General features: G+C 38.4%; 1 protein-coding gene across 3 annotated transcripts in view; it reads left to right on the top strand.

Moving 5' to 3' along the window:
- Positions 1-18,639, top strand: part of PRKG1 (protein kinase cGMP-dependent 1) — a 953,315-nt gene that overhangs the window by 695,834 nt on the left and 238,842 nt on the right. For all 3 annotated transcript variants that reach the window (XM_081157647.1, XM_081157645.1, XM_081157646.1), the window contains exon 5: positions 18,078-18,141. In XM_081157647.1, coding sequence (XP_081013773.1) covers positions 18,078-18,141 — 64 coding nt within the window. The remainder of the gene's footprint in view (positions 1-18,077; positions 18,142-18,639) is intronic.

Here is an 18,639-nt window from a genome sequence, read left to right as displayed (position 1 = left end):
AATGAGGGGGGAGGGCTGAAGGTTAAGATTGGTGACATTGGCAGAGGAAGATCATACATGGCCTTTTAGGTGGTTTTACTGACCTATTGCAGCATTAAAAAAAAACACCCCAAATCTCAGATGCTTAAAACAACAATTTGTTTATTATGATTATGTTTGTTAGCTGGTTCTTCTGCTCTGCACGTCAGCTGGGTCACTTAGCTGCATTCAGCTGTGAGCTCCGCTGGGATTCCACTCATGTCTGTAGTTCCATTTGGGTGGCTGCAGTAGCTAAGAACTGACTCTGCACATGGTCTCTTCTAATTCACTGAGCTTCTTAAACGTTAGTTAGATTCCAAGAGGATGGAAACTGAAGGTGCCCCGCCTCTTATGACCTACCCCCAGACTGGCACAGCTATTTTTCTGGTCAAGGCAATTCACGAGGCCATCCCAGGTTCAAAGGGAAATAAACATTATCTCTGGTTAGGAGTGTGACAGCCTGTAGAGAGAGGGAAGAGAAGATTTGTTATGAAGGATCTTTGGAAACAGTGAACCACATTTAAAATTTTAAACATTTTGGACTTGAAATTTTTATTATTTATTATATGCTAGCATGCTTGTAATGCCTTATTTCCTTTGCTCCTCACAGCAGTATAATGACATGCAATATTATTATCATCTCCTCCTTAAGTCAGATGGGTCCCAAAGCTGTTATGTGACAGGGCCAGGCACCAACTGAAGCCTAACTGGAGCCTGTCTGTGTTCTTGACCACGGTGCTACAGAGTAACCATTTTGCTGTCAGTCATAGTTCCTTTGTCTTTTCAATCATGACGTGTTCTCTGAGGATCAGCAAAAATGTTAGAATCATAATAATTAAAGCCATCATACCTAAGTTTAAAGCATAAGAGTTTCTACCTTTGGGAAAATCTCATTATTGATCCATTTCCTAATGCATTTTAGAAAATGAATTAATAATTCATGAACAAAGGAGTTTATTAGCTCTAATTTGCTAACCACGTCTGCCATTATTGTTATAAGCAGAGATTCCTGAGGTTCCAGTGGTCTAATGAAGATACATTACAGTGACATTAGTGGGTCTCTCTCCAACCAGTTACCCTTCCCAATTGTCTAGTTATTCTGAAAATCTCAAAGACATGTCCCACATGGCAGCATAAATAAATCTTCCTACCACCACCAGTATTCACCACTTTCCTTCTCTCCTATGCCAGCATTTTTAGTGAGATTTTCTTCTACAGCTTCCATGCATCTAAAACATCGTGTGTTGGATTCTGAAATGGGGAGATTGTCCCTGTTTCCTTTTGTGTTTAACTCTATTAGAGATATTGCCTCCCGTTCTGCCTCACATCCTGATAGCTTATTAGATTTATAGAGGAAGCTTCTAAGTCACACAGAGGAGGGGTTTATATTTCTAGTTCCTCTCACCCCAGGACAAATCCAAATGACTGATACCATGTAGTACTCAGAGTTTTGTCTTTCCCTCTGTTGACCAAGGCTTTGATACTGGTTTGAGCTTTTATGACTTCATCTTTGCTTAGGATGACTTTTCTCCTAGTGGGTTCATGAGCTCCTCATCCCAATGGACTTAGGAGAGCTACCCTGTCAACCTTCCAGATACAGTTGTGCATGTATGAGAGCTGGAATCTATAACACAAATTAAGCTTGAGCCGGTCCTCAACCACCCCCTCAGTTACATTTTCTGTAAATTCAAACAAATTTTGTATTCCAGCCTCATGTGACTTCCCTGCAGTATTGAGGTAATCATGACTTATCCATGGGTTCAGAAAGACATTTCTACTTACGAAAAGAAAGAATTTGCTGAGGCTACATTTATGCTGTTAAACTATCATGTTCACCAAACAACTCTTAATGGATTAACATTTTTATTTATCTGTGTTGTTTTGGAGATTTAAAGGACACAGGTGTTCTCTGAAAGAAAATTGGCAGCATGTTCCCACTGGCAGATGTGTGTCAGAATGGAATTGGTTGAGATAATAAATGTATTTGGAAAAGAACCTATTATGTTTAAGTTTTCATGTAGTATTATGGCTGCTCCAACTTCCTAGTCTTCCAAGTTATTAGCCCACTTGAACTTCCAGGTGCTAGAATAACGCCTTAAGACTGTGAGAGGAAATAGAGGGGAAGAATTGTGAGCTTCAATTATTTAAGAATCTTCTTAGAAAAAAAGCCGTTTTAAAACATAAAGAGGTTTTCTTTGAAAAATTAATTTCCTTAAACTCAGTTGTTCTTTTATTTTGGCAAAAAAAGAAGGTAGCTTCTGTCACTTCCGAATATTAAAGTCAATAATGAGAATTAAGATGTTGTACAGAAAGCAGGTCAAGCCCAGCCGGCGTGACTCAGTGGTTGAGCATTGACCTATGATCCAGGAGATTGAGGTTCAGTTCCTTGGTTTGATTCCCGGTCAGGGCATATGTCCAGGTTGCAGGCTTGATTCTCAGCAGGGGGCTCGCAGGAGGCAGCTGATCAATGACTCTTCATTGATGTTTCCCTCTCCCTCTCTCTTCCTCTCTCTGAAATCAATAAAAACATATCTACATATATATGTATGTGTGTGTGTGTGTGTGTGTGTGTGTATATATATTTAACAACAAAGAAAATAAAACAGGTCAATGGCAGTGATTGTTTTACTTGAGTCATAGATTATAACAAAAGTTTATTTTAGAGGAGACAATATACTGTCACTAAGATTATATCTGTGCCCTAAATCACCCCAAAATGTAGTGGTTTAAAAACAACAGTGATGTATTGTTTTCATGATTTCCTGAATTGACTGGCTTCAGTGAGCCCACCTTGCGCTCCACGTGGTGTAGCTGAGGTCACCTATACAGTCGGAACATCCAAGGTCGCTTCATGCCCTCCAGAATCTCTCTCTAAATTTTCTGTCCTTATACAGTAGCCTAGGCTTCCTTACAGTTTGGTTGCTGTCTTTTAAGAGCTAAAAATGGAAGCTACAGGCATTTTTAAGGCTTAGGCCAAAAACTAGCTTTTTGGTCAAAGCAAGTCACCAGGTTAAACCAAATTCAATAAAAGGAAAATTAGCCTTCCCCTTGTGGGGGGAGGAGTGGCAAAGAGTTTGGAAACCCCCTTAACTCACTTCAGACCTATTGCTTCATTCATTCATTTAGGATCTGAGTGTCTGCTCTACGTCTGACACTATTTCTGGTGCTATAAGGAACCGTCTTTCACTTTCTCTCAGCATCATTCCTGGCGAGCTGTGTAATCTTGGATAAGAAAGTTTCTTTTCAGCCCCTTCACTTATTCTTCTCATCTATAAAATGAAGATGATAATACTACTAGTTGCTTTACATGCTTAGAATTGTGATGTTAATATATGGAAAGCACTTAGAATGAGTTAATATATGGAAAGAACAGAGAACAGTGCCAGGCATATAATAATTCATAAGATAGTTATTGTTATTATAATGAGAAAAGTGAAGTCAAGGGGGGTGGGGCGTGACTTGCCTGCTAAGCTATTTAATGGCAGATTCTCTTAGCAGCACAGGATAAAATTGACTTACATGTATTTTCTTATAAAATCGGGCAAAGGTTCCTGCAAAATACAATGGACTTGCTTTTTAATTAATTCTCTAGGAACACTTTGTAAAGAGTTACATGGATTTAAGGGATATACATTCCATTCTGAGTCCTTCTGACTCCACCGTCATGGCCCTTTATGACTGGACACCTCCTCAAGCCTCCTTCAGTTTCTCCCCTGTCAAGTCCCACACTCCGGCCATGTCACCATGTCCGAGCACCTGTAGTTCCCACATTGAATGTGCTGTTTCGAACCTGTGGGCCTTCACAGACACTGTTCCCAGTTCCTGGAATGTTCATACCCAGGTATTTTAAAGCCTATTATCTGACCCTTCTCCTTTATCTTAGATATTCCCAGCTCCTTTCCTGACACCTCTCGACCAGAATCTTTTGGGGTACATGTTTTTTTCTTGCTCCCAAACTACATGATTACTTTTTGAAATAAGATTTAATCACATTTATAATTGTCTGTTGCTTACCTATCTCTATAACCTCTCTAAACTGAAGATCATGAAATGAGTCTTTTTTTTTTTTCTTATTCTGAATTCTCAAAACCTGCCATGGTCCCTTAAAAGCTGTGTTATCACGTATAGTTCATTTCCTAAGTAAGATTTGTTAGTATGTATTTTAAGGCCATAATTTTTCCACAAAAGGAGACAAAACAAAACATTTACTCTTTGACAGTATGTGTTATCCATCTGTCAAGATTGCCATTATAAACAGCAGTCTTTTTTAAACATCGATTTTTAGCACTTAATCTAAACCATTTAATTAAGAATCCAACAACTAGGGTAATAGACTTTATACACGTTATTTTCCCTAGGATTTTTTTTAAAGTAGATTTTTAGGGCCAGTGAATTGCCAGTACTTTTTATGTGACATAGCCTGGGGCCTCATCTCAACACGCTAGCGTTGGATTACACGTCAGTCATTGGAGATTCAAGTTGAAGTTCAGATCGCATTCTGAAGTCAGAAGAGGGTTGACCATGGATGGTACGCCTTTGCCAAAGCACTGCTTAGCTGGGTCATAAAACAATCAAAGATCTTGTTGGCAACTGCTGAGAATAAGGCTTGACCGGTCTTACTAAAGTACTGGCAATACAGACTCCACTTAAGAAAAAACACTGTTCCTGTCTTCCAGCAAGCTGTGCCCTGGCCTGTCAGCCCACAGCCTTTCTGCTACTTGCGCTCAGGCTTGCACAACCGTGGCAGTCCTGTAGCCTCACATCTCAGACCTCTGGGACTTTTACAGGCTGATCGTAGAAACAGCTTCACTTTTTGAAAGGACCGCTGGCTTCCTCCGTGGTGACATGACCACAGAACAGGGGAAACATATAGCGTGATGGGAGGGGTGTTATAGTCAGTCTTATATTTAACTTTCTAAGGCCTGCTCGGTAGGCAGCCTGAGCTTTGGGCGAATGAACTCCAGGCACTGGCTGGTGGAGGGTTTCCACTGGAGCCCCAGCTCTGGCTCTGAGTGTAGGTTCTGCCGCTCACACACCCTGAGAGGTGAAGTTATTTGCCAGAGGCCTTAGGTCTTCTCATGTGCATAATGTGGCTAAGGAGAGGACATAAAGAGTTATTGAAAAATAAACTAAGTTTAAAGTTCTATTATCTTTTCACTGATGAAAGTACAGACTAAAAAAGGCTAATTAGCTTATTCAAAGGCACATAGTTACTAAGCAACATGGCTGGGACTTAAATTATTGTAATGCTGTGCGTAGCACATAATAAACACTAATTTTAAAATTATTGATAATCTAGATATGTAGTCATATCTTCAAAAGACAGCATACAGCTTGATTTGACATTTAATACCATCTTACAGGCCTCTCACATTTATGACTATAGTTAAAATAATAAACTTAAATTTTCATGATGACAAAAATATGTGTAGGCTGAGCTAAAATTATTAAATGCTTAAAGATGATATAATATAATATTAGTACATTACTTGCCATTATAAAGTAAGAGTGACCTGAATTCCTCCCCCCAATAATTGATTTTCTTTTTATGCTTAATGCTATGTTTATTACTTCCAGTCCTGAGAGAGACTCATAGGGCCCTCTCTTCAACACCTGTTCCCACCATTCATATTAATCTGTCCTGATTCCTACATTTCCTATCCAAGTCACTTTTTTGGATTATGACTTTTGCCCTCAGAAATCAAGATGTGAATCTGAAAAAAATAATACACTAATTCATTATTACTTACAGAAGTCATAAATTAAATTGTAAGATTATATATAGTCCATTTCCTGACTACAAAAATTTCCTACATGGTATTTATTCAATTAGCCATATAATAAAATGAGGAAGTATGCATCAAGTTAGGACTAAACTATGTTATTAAGGTTGCCTGAAAATTAATATATATGGTAATCGAAGGAACATACATCATTGTATAAATTATATTAAATTCTTTTTTTGTAGAATGTGAGTTGTTCTACCGATGAAATGAAATAAGATTTGTAAAGCGGTTAGCAGAATGCCTGCATCATAGTACTTGCTGAATAGATGTTAGCAATGTTTGCTACCACTGCTAAAGTTAACTAAGGAAAGCAGTTGACATACAAGTGCTTGATAGGTAGAATCGTGTTTTATTATTTCCATTAAAATTATTATTTTTGTTAAGGTAACCTATTTTCAGTGGGTTGGCTAAAATTTCACAGGACTTAGAATCCCTGGTTGGATTTAATTTACATAAGTAAAGCTTTGTTGTTTTTTCTTACAGATCACCCACCATTGCCAAATGTTTTGCTCTTTTTTGTAGAATGTAGTGTAATCATGGGAAATTCATGTTACTGGTTCCTGTGTTTGATTTCTTCATATGACGGATGACTTATAGTTAAGTGTGTGTAAGCGAGTGCCGAGGCATTTCTAGACCTGGATGTCCACGGTCCTAGATGAGACAGAACCTGGTGGCAGAGATTTCTTCCTGGGCCACTCGCTGTAAATCTTACCCTTAACCATGATATATACGAGGCCACTTAAAGTATGAGTGATGATAATTACAAGTAGTAATAGCTACTGTGCACATTCTCTGTCCTAAATCTTATGCTAAAATGGCTTTGTCATAGATCATATCATTTATTCCTAGTTCTACCATCTAATTTTAGGTAAGTTTTATAATTAAGACAAACCTCTTAAAAGTCAGGGATTTGATTATTTCACTGACTCTTTTGAGCCTTAATACCAAAACCATTTTATCAAGGTTTCCAATAAATTGAAATAGGTTATTTTTTTTTTGAGGGTGGTAATATATTTCTTACATTCTTATGCTTTCTAAAAATTTACTGTAGAATCAGGAAAGAAAATCTCTTTGTAAAGAATGGATTTAGGAGTGATAGGATGAAATAAAACAAAGAAAATTTTGCTTGCATTCCAGAAAAAGGTGCTTACTAGACAATTGTATTCAGAAATCATTTCCCAAGGGAAAAAGTAGAAGCTTCATGTTTGAAAGATTCAGAATGATATTGGAGAATTCATAGCAAGAATTAATATATAAAAATGCTCTACAAAGTTACCTTTGAGCTCTGTTCTATCTTAAGATTATAAACTTCTACACAAGGTTTTTTATTTATCAAGTTAAGTTTCTTTGACTCTTTATTTCCAAGTCAAGGTAGAAAAGAAGAAAAACAATTTGAACATTGCCTAAGATCTTTGAATATGTGACCTGAACTGAATACTTTATCCCTCACATTTTATTAAAATAGTTACCTTAAGGTCAGATATTCTTGGATTAATTTTGAAAAGCACAATGTTTTCTAATGCAGTAGATTTGATCACCTGTCATTTGCCAGGCATTAAGCTGAAGGAGTTGGATACTGTATCTACCTCGATGATAAAAGACTAAGACATGGGTTGACAAACTTTTCCTTACAGAACCATGTAGTAAATTCTTTGGGCTTGTGGGCCATACAACATCTGTTGCAGTGACTCAGCTCTGCCATTGTATTGTGCAAGCAGCTATAGACAATACTTAAACTGGAGCACATGGCTGCCTTCCATTAAAATCTGATTTATAAAAATAGGCCGTGAGCCAGTGGGCCATAGTTTGCTGACCCTAGGATGAGGTGACATATCAGCTGACAATCACAATCCAACAACAGGCCAGAGGTAGACAGGGGTACTTTGGAGGACAGAGGGAAGGCATCCAGACTCTGTGCCTTTGGAGATGTGTCTCTGCAGAGTCTGCAGGGAGTGGAGAGAAGCAGAGGAGGGAGATTATGGCTACTTTCATCCTAAAAATATGCAGCAGTGCACCAAGAGACCATGCTAAAGTGTAGTCCATGCTAAGCATAGGGACTATTGTGAAGCCTGTCACCTTAATAATTAAGGGGTTACCTTGTTAAATAAGTTTAGAAGATACTATCTCTTTTTCTTCTCCAGTTAGCTTTCTAAATGTGGGTGTGTGTTTTTTAACAAAGTAAACTTCTACAGTAAAGAAAACTTTTAAATTTCTGTAACTTAGAATTTACTGGCCTATGGGATCTTTTTTTCTTCTGTTGGTGGTGTCTAGTAATGCATTTTAGAAACAATGTTTAAATGGCTTTCAGAACAGCCATAATCCAGGGATGAAGAGTCTTTGATACCATTTATCTATGCGTCGGCAGCTGAGTTCCAGAAGCACTTTGGACAGATGGCTCTTACTGGGCAGCAGGTATCCAGCCACTGGGAGATGCTAGTGTTAGCAAGTTATCAGGGGTTTTGAGGTTTCAGGCAGAAGAAGCAGGGAACTGATTCACTTAGTGAATTGGGAAAATTGTGAAATGATAGAGCAATGGTTCTAAATCTTGGGCATTATTGCTCTGGAGGATGATTTTTTTTGTCACAATGACTAGGAATACTGCTGGTATTTCACGGGAACGAGAGATGCTAAATGTTAGGCAGTGCATGAGACATCCATGCCCAGTGGAGATGTATGACGCCAATGATGCCTCGTGGAGAAAGAAACACTGCTTTAGAGAAGGCTCAGTCTATGGGGCAGGGGACCACATCTCCCAGGGTTCAAAAGGTGGGGTAGAAAATCTGGGCAGAAACTTTAGGCTGATTGTGTCTAATGCAGCATTAAATGTTTAAAGTGTCAAATGCTCCTTTTTTAGTTTTGCCAGTCAGATGCAATTTGTTTAACTCCATAAAAACCCATCAGGTTTTGTTTTTGCTCAAGCATAGGCTCTTGTAAGGTTTGCAGGACAAAGATAGGTACAGAGCAATCTTCTGAGCAAGGCACTGCATGAGATGCTATTAAGCATTTCAGAGGTAATTTAATAAAGTGTCATTAATACCTCATGTCCTCATAATCCCTTTATTAAAATTTATCTTTATTGTTGAAAGTATTACAGATGTCTCCCTCTTTTTCCCCAATTATCCCCTCCACCCCGTATCTGCCTCCCCCCCCCCCTCCGCCCCAAGTCCCCTTCATGATCATTTTGACAGGAGTAACCAAGGTTATGATTTTGAAAGTAGCCCTCAGGGTTTTTTTGCTTTTTTGGTATTTTTTTTGAAGCTACTTTAACACTTTTTTTTAAGAGAAGACTGTCGGGCAATCATTTTCTTTTCTGAATTCTTCCTGAGTAAATTGCCTCAAGGAAACATTCATGTGGTTGGTGAAAAATAACAAGCAGATCTTTCCACAGATCAGGGTTGCTGTAAATAAGACAGCATCCCCTGGTTTGATGTAGCCCCTGCCAAGACCAAACGGACAGCGCGGGGAGCGGGTGGACCGAGGTCTAATCTCACTCCTCCTCCATGCAGATGCATTTGTACAGTGTCAAATTGCACCTCTGTGCAGTGCCTGTGGGCAAAAACTACACTTGCTTTATTGCGTTTGGCTTTATTGAATATGTTTTTTCAAACTACATGCTTTTGAGTGCCTGCTACACGACACACTTTATTATAAGTGTAGTATTATACAAGCTAAAGCATATGCCCCTTCAATTGAGTGCCCACCCTATGGCAGCTTTTTTGTCAAGTGCTTCATACTTTTTACTACTCACAACTTTGCTGTTTTCATTTTCTGACTAGGGAAGGTCAAGCTTATTGACTTTAAATAACCTGTCTATAGTTATATAGCTAAGAAGTGGAGGCACTGGGATTCCAAACCATTTTTTTGTTTGTTTGTTTGTTTCTAAAGTTCCTGCTATAAGTTACTATGCAGTAAGGATTTCAGTGAATTTATATGTTAGTCAGAGGAGAGAAATATGTCACCACATGGTTACAATACAAGCGTAGGTGCTATTCAGTCAAGATACCTACTTAGAGAGAGAGAGAGAATTGTCAGGGACTATTTTCCAGAAGTTGTCCTTGAGTCTTAAAGAAATTTACACAAACATGTGAGAATTGAAAGACTAATAAATAAAACCACAATGAGGTATCACCTCAGTCAGACAGGATGGCTATTATCAAAACAAAAAGGAAAGAAAACGGAAAAAAAGTATTGGCGAGGATGTGTAGAAACGGGAACTCTTGCGCACCGTGGGAGGGGACGCAGCAGGGTACAGCTGCTACGCCAGACAGCGAGGAGGTAAATTAAAAACAGAATGACCATATAATCCAGCAATCCCATTTCTGGGTATTTATCTGAAAGAATTGAAATCAGGATCTTGAAGAGATATTACTGCTCCCGTGTTTATTGCAGCACTATTCACAGTAGCCAAGATGTGGAAACAACTTAAATATCCACTGCCATGTGAATGCATAAAAATCCTGTGGCATATACGTTAAAATGGAATATTATTCAGCCTGAAAAAAGAAACCCTGCAATATGCAACAACATGAATGAACCTTGAGAACATTATACTAAGTGAAATAAGTCAATCACAAAAAGACGAATGCTGCATGATTTCACTTATATGAGGTATCTAAAATAGTGAATGCATAGAATGAGAAGGTGAAATGGTGGTTGCCAGGTGCTTGGGGCAAGTAGAACTAGAGAGTTACTAATTAATAGGCATAGAATTTCAGTTGAGCAAGATGAATAAACTCTCCAGATCTGCTATACAATATTGTACCTATAGTCAACAACAATGTCTTATATACTTAAAAATTTGTTAAGAGGGCAAATCTCATGTTAAGCGTTCTTACCACAATAAAAAAATAAAATATAAAATAAACTAATATGACACAATATAGGTTGAAAAGCTTGTCTGCACTTCAGAAAAGAAGATGGAATATGTTTGTGAGTTTTATAGATCATTTTAAATTGACATATACCAACTGAAGTCATCTGGGTAGATTTTAAAACATACACTGAGCAACATGGATGAAACTTTTAGATGTTATACTGTATAAATTAAGCCTGTCACAAAAAGAGAAATTCTGTATGATTCCATTTATATGAGGTACCTAGCATGGCCACATTCATAGAGACAGAATGTACAGTGGTGGTTACCAGAGGCTAGGGAGAGAGGGGACTAGGGAGTTCTTGTTTAGTTGGTATAGAGTTTCATTTTGGGAGGGTGAAAAAGTTCTAGAGATGTCTAGTGGTGATGATTGCACCACACTGTAAATGTACTAAGTTCTATTGAACTTTACACTTAAAAATGATTAAAAGTGATACATTTATGTTACGTGTATTTTATAACAATTCAAAAAAATACATTGATTTCTTGGATCCCACTCCATGCCTTCTTGAATCTGACTTTTTAATACTTTAAGGTTTGGAAACAACTGGCCTAGGGCATTTTGATCAAGAATCTGGACTAAGTAATTGGGTCTTGCTTTGGAAAATCTGGTGAATCTGCAGAATTGAACAACATTAAAATCAAATTTGACAGTTTTTAGTTGGATAATAGAAATTTAAGATGGTTTTTAAGACAATGATTTTAGAATTTTTGTTGTGTTTACAGGTAAGTCAATCACTGATATTTGGTGCTCTGATTTGAAATTAAAGCAATTTTAAATGCATTCTCTCATATTATTTCATGGCATTTGTGTGAAGTTGCGTCAGCCAGAATTATCTTTCTATTAGTGAAGAAAACACTAAGATTTACTGAGCTGAAGTGATTTACCCATCTATTAAATATAATACCTGGAGTTAGGATGGTAGGAAAGATACCTAATTGATAAGAATATAACTCTTGTCTAAATGAGAATTGCAGGGATAATGACTTCATAGATTTTCTCTTTTTAATCATTGAAAAAGAAAAAGTAATATTCTGCCATAATTAAATGAATCATTTAACCTGAGACATGCCAAATGAATAAAGAGGTGTTGGAGAATGTGCTTGAAGAGCTTACCTGAGAAAAAGCTTATGTAGGGAAAGGCAGTGTTTAAAGCACTCAGTAAGGTCAGGAGAAGGCCGAGTGACTAGTGCAGAGAACACTGGTACCATCTGAGCTACCTGCCCGGGAACCCTTACTTAGAAGGGTCCCCCTCTGGCTTCTCCTGGGTGTGCCCTTCCTCCTGGTGAGTAACCAAGAGGATGTGCCCTGACAGATGACCGTGTGCCAAGAGCAGGACTCTGGAATTTCCAGCCCAGGTGGCCCTGAGTTTGTTTTTAGGGTCTGCACGTCCTCCTCCCAGGTCCTTTCTTCCTGCCCTGCCATTTTCCCACCTCCTAGCCTGAATGTTGACAGTGTGCTTGTGTGTGTATTTTGGAGGGGGGGAGTGGTTGTGGTGGATGGTACTGGGGTGCACAGGAAATCAGCACCCTGAAAATGTTAGGGATGGATCTGGAGGACAGTTATTCAAACATAAATTATTGAACTATTTCCCCATATATTATCCATTTTTTTTCCCTTGCCAGACAGGTTTGTAGGCTCTTTGCATTTCTTGATTTGAATTTTTGATCAATACCAGAAGTTTCTAGAATAGAAGATACCGTCTATCTGTTTTTAAAGCCTAAATTGATTTAAGGTGATTACAAAGAGGATCTGGAGTCAAAAGGAGAAAGAAGAGAACCTTGGAGATATTTCTCCAAGAGGGGGTTTCTCTGCTTGGACTCACCAAGGGAGGCTGATGGAAAGCACCAAGGTTCCCAGCTTGATCAAAGGTTTCCTTCCTCCTTTGTAGTCACAAAAGCAGAGAGCAATTTGGATTTCAAGGGTCTTTTGTGACTTTTATAGCAGGGAGATTAGAGACTTAACTCCCCACCTTCTGGGCATCACATGCCTCCTGTGTTGAGGAATGGCCACAGTTATGGAAGAGCTAAATAATGGATGTGATAAGTCAATATCTCACTGAAAAAGAAGAGCTGATACTCCAAATCAAATAGAATTTGATTTAAGAAATGGGTATTTTTAGCACTGTTGAGTCTACACTGAGATTCATATCTGACACATTAGAAAGTTGATTTTGATGTTAAAGGTGATAAAAATAGCATTTAGAACAAAAAAAATGCATGTAATTGTGGCTGTTAATGTTCATTGAATATTTGCTATGTACCAGGTGTCTTCTTAATGTTTTACATCTCATTTTCACCACAACTCTAGGTGGTATTAGCCTTTTTGTTTGGTTTTGTTTTGTTTTTGTTTTGTTTTGTTGTTTTTTTGTTAAAGCCAAGGAAGCTGAGACCTGGAGAGATTAAATTACTTGCCCAAAGGCATAGCTAATAATTAGTAGCAGAGCGTAATTAAACCTGATTCTCTTTCATTCTAAGGCCCACATGCTTAATCACTCTACAGTCTTCCTGCATAAGGAGTTTAAATTTTATCACATAGATGATAAAATTATGCCTCATGCGTCTATAATGGTTTGCTGTATTTAAAATATTTTTATATGTAAAATAAATTATTCTCATAATCTGGTGAGGTAATAGGCACGTATTGAAGGATAAAAGCCATCGTGTCATACTGGCTAAATGTTGTTGACAGAAAGTAAATCCAACAGTGATGTGTGAAGGAAGGAGGGGGCAAAGAAAGACCAGTTATAAGGCTGTTGCATAACAGACTCAGTCAAGATCAACAATGATGATGATCCAATTAAGAAGAAAAGTAGGTTGAGGGCAGGCAACCTTTTGATGAGCTCACTAAGGGGAAGGACCAGCCCAGCCGGTGTGTCTCAGTGGTTGAGCATCGACCTAGGATCCAGGAGACCAACGTTCGATTCCCGGTCAGGGCACATGCCCAGGTTGTGGGCTCCATCCCCAGTAGGGGGTGTGCAGGAGGCAGCCAATCAATGACTCTCTCATCATTGATGTTTCTCTCTCTCCCTCTCCCTTCCTCTCTCTGAAATCAATAAAGATATATTTTAAAAAAAGAAAAGGGGAGGGGGTAAGACCTGATAGCTGCGAGGTTAAGAAGGACCCTTACTTTAATCCTTCATCAATAGAAATTGATTTCGTTGGTAAGCCAGAGATTTCTGCTTTTATTTAATTGTATAAGCTGTAAGAAGCTACTAGCACAGAAATAAACAATAACTGTCAATATTCTTGACATTAAACTTGATACAGAGCTTATTTCTTATGACAGAATAAACAGGCTGCTCTTCCCCAAATGCTACCCAAAGATAATTAATATAACTCTGTATGCTCTGCTCCAGGTAGAGGGAATTGTTGAACCTCTGTTTTTGTTTGCTCTTTAGTTACAATTGACATTTAATATTATTTTACATTACTTCCAAGTGTACACATAGTGGTTAGACAGTTATGTAATTTACACAGTGGTCCCCCGATAACTCTAGTCCCCACCTGGCACCATACATAGTTACGGCGTATCACTGACTGCACTCCCTGTGCTGTATTTCATGTTCTCGTCACTGTTTTATAACCTATTTGTACTTCTTAATCCCTTCCCCTTTCCCACCCAGCTCCCTATCCTCTCTCTCCTGTGGCAGCCATCAGCTCTCTGTCAAACTCTTTCAAGACTTTGTTCAAGGGATAGCTTGCCTTATAATTATGGAGCTACACCTAATACTCTGTGGTTATATTTAAAAACGGCAACTTCCTGATAAAATCAAACCCTTTGCAACTAAGCAGATTTTTAAAAATTGCTTGTTCAGTAAGAAAACAATTTAAACTTTTTTTCCAGGTTCTTTAGGAGTCATCTTTGTCTCCCCTCTTTCTCTCTCACCCCATGTCAAGCCTACCAGAAATCACGCTGCTTCTGCTCCTAAAATATAACAGAGTTTAACTGCTTCTTGCCACGTCCATTGCGTCCACCCTTTCTGTAGCACAGCCCTCGGTCATGCTGTAGGGTCATGCATCTGGCCTGCCAGCTTCTGCTTTCGCCCCCTGCAGCTTATTTTCTATGGAGCTGGCGGAGGGCTCTCGTGCATACATAAGAGCATGTCACAGCAGGCCCCGCGTCTCACTCGGCTTGCAGCCGGCCTTAGAGTGCTGTGCTCGGCCCTTGGTAAGCCGCCCGCCCTCGCCTCCCCCTTGCGGCTACTACTCTTCCACTCTGCTCAGCTCGCTGAATTCCGGACCGCCTGACCATCTGCTGCTGTGGGATCCCACTCAGTACTTAAAACCCTTTGCCCTCCCAGTTCCCTTTACCTGGATGCTTTTTTTTTTTTTTAACTCCCCAGTTAACTATCTCCCTCACATCTCTCAGATTTCTGCTAAACTCTCCCATTTTCAATGAAGACATCCTGGTTCTGTTTAATATTTCAACCTACCCCTCCTCCCATTATAATCCTTGCTACCCTGTTTGGCTTTTTATAATGTAAACTTCTGTTGTCTTTATCTAACATACTGTATGACATACATAAATATATATGTACAATATATATTATTTATTATGTTGTGTGTGTTTTTCTATTTCTCTGAACAATAGGCAGGAATCTTTGTTTTTGTTTGTTGATGAATTCCAAACACCGACTACAATTTATGGCACAAAGCAGGCACTCAATGAGTTTTAATGAATAAATAAGTTAAGCCACAATATTTTGTGAACAGTAAGGAAATATTAGTGGAGTTATTAATGTCTTTTGATGTATCTGGGACAATTAAACCAAGGTATTTCATGGCTGGAATTGCAAATTATGAATAGCCTCAATTGTTTTGTTCTTGGTGTTCAAGCTATCGGCAGACCAATAATTCTTAGAAAGCAGATTAATTACATGAGAGAACTTCTATAGTGGTTGGAAAAATAGAGATCAAAGGATTTTAAAGATCGCTACAAAAGTGTTTTCAGAATAATTTATAAAAGTGAAGCTACATATTTTTCTGCTGATTGATTTCTATTTTGTTAACTCTAGAAGTGTTTCAATTGTTACCAATAATTTTTAGAGTGTTCCTTTTTAAAAATAATTCTTAAGTTTTATTAGTAATAGTGCTGCTGAATGCTTTGAAGCATTTAAAATTATAAGACATCATGATATATATACAATGGAGTATTATTCAGGCATGAGAAAGAAGGAAACCGGTTGTTTGTGTGACAGCCTGGATGGACCATGAGGGAGTTAAGCTAAGTGAAATAAGACAGAGAAAGAAATAGTGATAGAATCACTTATATGTGGAACCTAAACGAAAAGTTAAACTCATAGAGTAGAAAATTGGTTGCCTGGAGCTGAGGGGTGGGGGAAACGGAGAGGCTAGTAAAAGGGTACAAACTTTCAGCTATAGATGAATTAGCTCTGAAGATCTAATGTAAAACATAGTGGCTATAGTTGATAACACTGTACTGTACAATTGAAATTTGCTAAGAGAATAGAACTTGAATGTTCTCACACACACAAAATAAATACATGCGGTGATAGATGTGTTAATTCACTAGATTAACTAGACGGGAGGATTTTGTACACAACATATATATATATATTATCTATATAGATAATATATAAATCTCAAATCATCACAGTGTACTTTAAATATCTTACAATTTTTTGTCAATTATATCTCAATAAAGCTTAAAATAAAAAATAAGTAAATTTATGAAAGATTATTTTAAATGCCTTTCTAAAGTTTAATGTTTTGTTTTTATTTAGTGTGTTGTGTGGTCAAGCAAATATTCATTTTCTCATGGATGACAACTCTCATGGAAAGGACAGTATTGTAGTATGACTTGACATAGACAGACAAAGCATAGAATTAATAGGTCTGTCTAAAGAGGGGAGCCAGTTGTAATAAAATGAGAACTCAATTGTAGCTTGTGTTGTCCACAAATTCCCACTGGGATAGGAGCATGCTAATCATTTTTCCATCTAAGAAGAAACTGAAATATAGCTCATTAAAAGAGCAAGGAAGGGCTGGGATTTTCAACCTGCATACCTCCCGAAACGGTTTCCTCTACCTTCCCCTGTCTCTTGCTGTGATGTGTTCCATCCAGCTGCTGAAATACACTGCCTTCTGGAAAGAAAAACCCACATGGCTCAGACCACAGCAGTAAGTCTGATGGAACAGATGGTCCTGTGTGAATTGTTATACCTCTGCACAAAACCTGGGGATTTTATCAATAGGCTTTACACTAAGTAATGGCAATCAGATTGACAGACGAATTCACAGTAAGGCTTTCATGCTTATATCCAAACACCGTGCTATGGATTCTTTCACTGTGCTATTCGAATCAAGCCAGAACTGTTCTGTGAGTCAGATACCATACATACAAATGTATATGCACTCATTTAGAGTGTTTTCCTTATTTAAGCATTGAGGTAGGATTAAATGAGAATTTAGTTCTATATCCCAGTTAGATTTCCCAGTGGGGTTTCAAGAATTATATGTTCAAGAGTGGCTTTTAAAAAGCCATTACTATTTCACATATAAAAGAAGTTTTGTTGGTTCATGTATTCAACATCATTCAATATTTTTATTTACTGGTCAATGAGGGAAAATCAGAGAAGAGGTTGAGAAGAAGAGAATTCACATTTTTCTGTGTCTGCTCTGAGTCTGGCTCTTTTCTCCATTCTGTCTGATCTGATTCTTAAAACTGTTCTAGGACTCATTCCCACATCCATGCTTTCACCACTCTGTCCAACACATGCTACAGAACTGTTATTTGTAAATCACTAAAAATACAGGGGATGAACAAGACAGATATTGTTCCTATTTTTGTGTAGTTTTAATTTGATCAGGGAAGACATCCAGTAACAAATATCCTGTTGTAGGACAGGATAAAAGACTTTATAGTAGGAGGACCAACCTAAACTAGCTGGGGAGGTGTTGGGAGAGTAGGAAGCTTCCAACGTTGCTGAATGAATGCTTGCAAGTCTGAATGTATCATCAACCCAGCTGTATTCCAAAGAAAAAGTACGAGTTGGCCCGTAGAAAAGTGTGTGTGTGTTGGGGAGCCGTGGCGACAGGAGACCTAGGGAGAGAGATGGAACTGACAGTAATCTGGTGACAGCAGGCTGCTAAAGGAGACAGTTGTTGTTTTTTTCCTACTATAGCTGAGGCATTTAAGATCACACAGATAAATGCAAGTGGGATTTGAACTTGGTTCTGTCTAAACCCCACATTCTTTCTCGTAAAACATACCTTTTCCCTGTTGGTCATCAAATCATGCTGAACTTACTGCTTTGACCTACATCTGCAGAGTCTTTGGCATGGAGGCGTTTGCATTTTCACTCAGATATACTGCTTTTTTAATGAAAGTAAGTCACTGTTCATGCCTTCAGAATCCTCTCTGTTCTGTTTTTCAGTGTTCCAACATTCCAGAGCCTTCCTGAAGAGATCCTCAGTAAGCTTGCTGATGTCCTTGAAGAGGTAATTGTTTTTAACGCTTGAACTTTTCCCGATGGGACCTAGCCCATTAGAGCTGGGCAATGACGAGTTACAAACGGCAGGGAGACCTTTGAAATATCGTAAAGCTCCGGGATGCTTTTTATTTGGCTTCAATAAAAAGGCAGTTTAGCACATCTGACATTTATACATAGTCGGAAATGTGCAGATCAACTATGGAGGGAGAAAAACTTGATTGTAGCGAATGTCGTATGTCACTTAGACTTCCCAGAATAGGAGCTGGCATGTTTCTGTCTCATTTCAGTCACCGTAAAGCCAGAGTATAGTAATGGCCACTCTGAAGCTTCAGGTTAGCATATTTACAACAGGAATTAGCACTTGAGGATATGTTTTATCAGCACGAGTATATTTTACTCACATCATTATATGCTTAAATGTGAACATGTCACTTACACTTCTTTTTCTCTGAACCTATGAAGCATGAAAAATGTTGAAGCAGAGGAGCTGGCCACCAGCAGCATC

This window comes from Miniopterus schreibersii, assembly GCF_964146895.1.
Source record: "Miniopterus schreibersii genome assembly, chromosome: 14".
Lineage (NCBI taxonomy): Eukaryota > Metazoa > Chordata > Mammalia > Chiroptera > Miniopteridae > Miniopterus > Miniopterus schreibersii.
The sequence above is the reverse complement of the archived record's forward strand: the minus strand, read 5'-3'. Positions and strand labels throughout refer to the sequence as shown.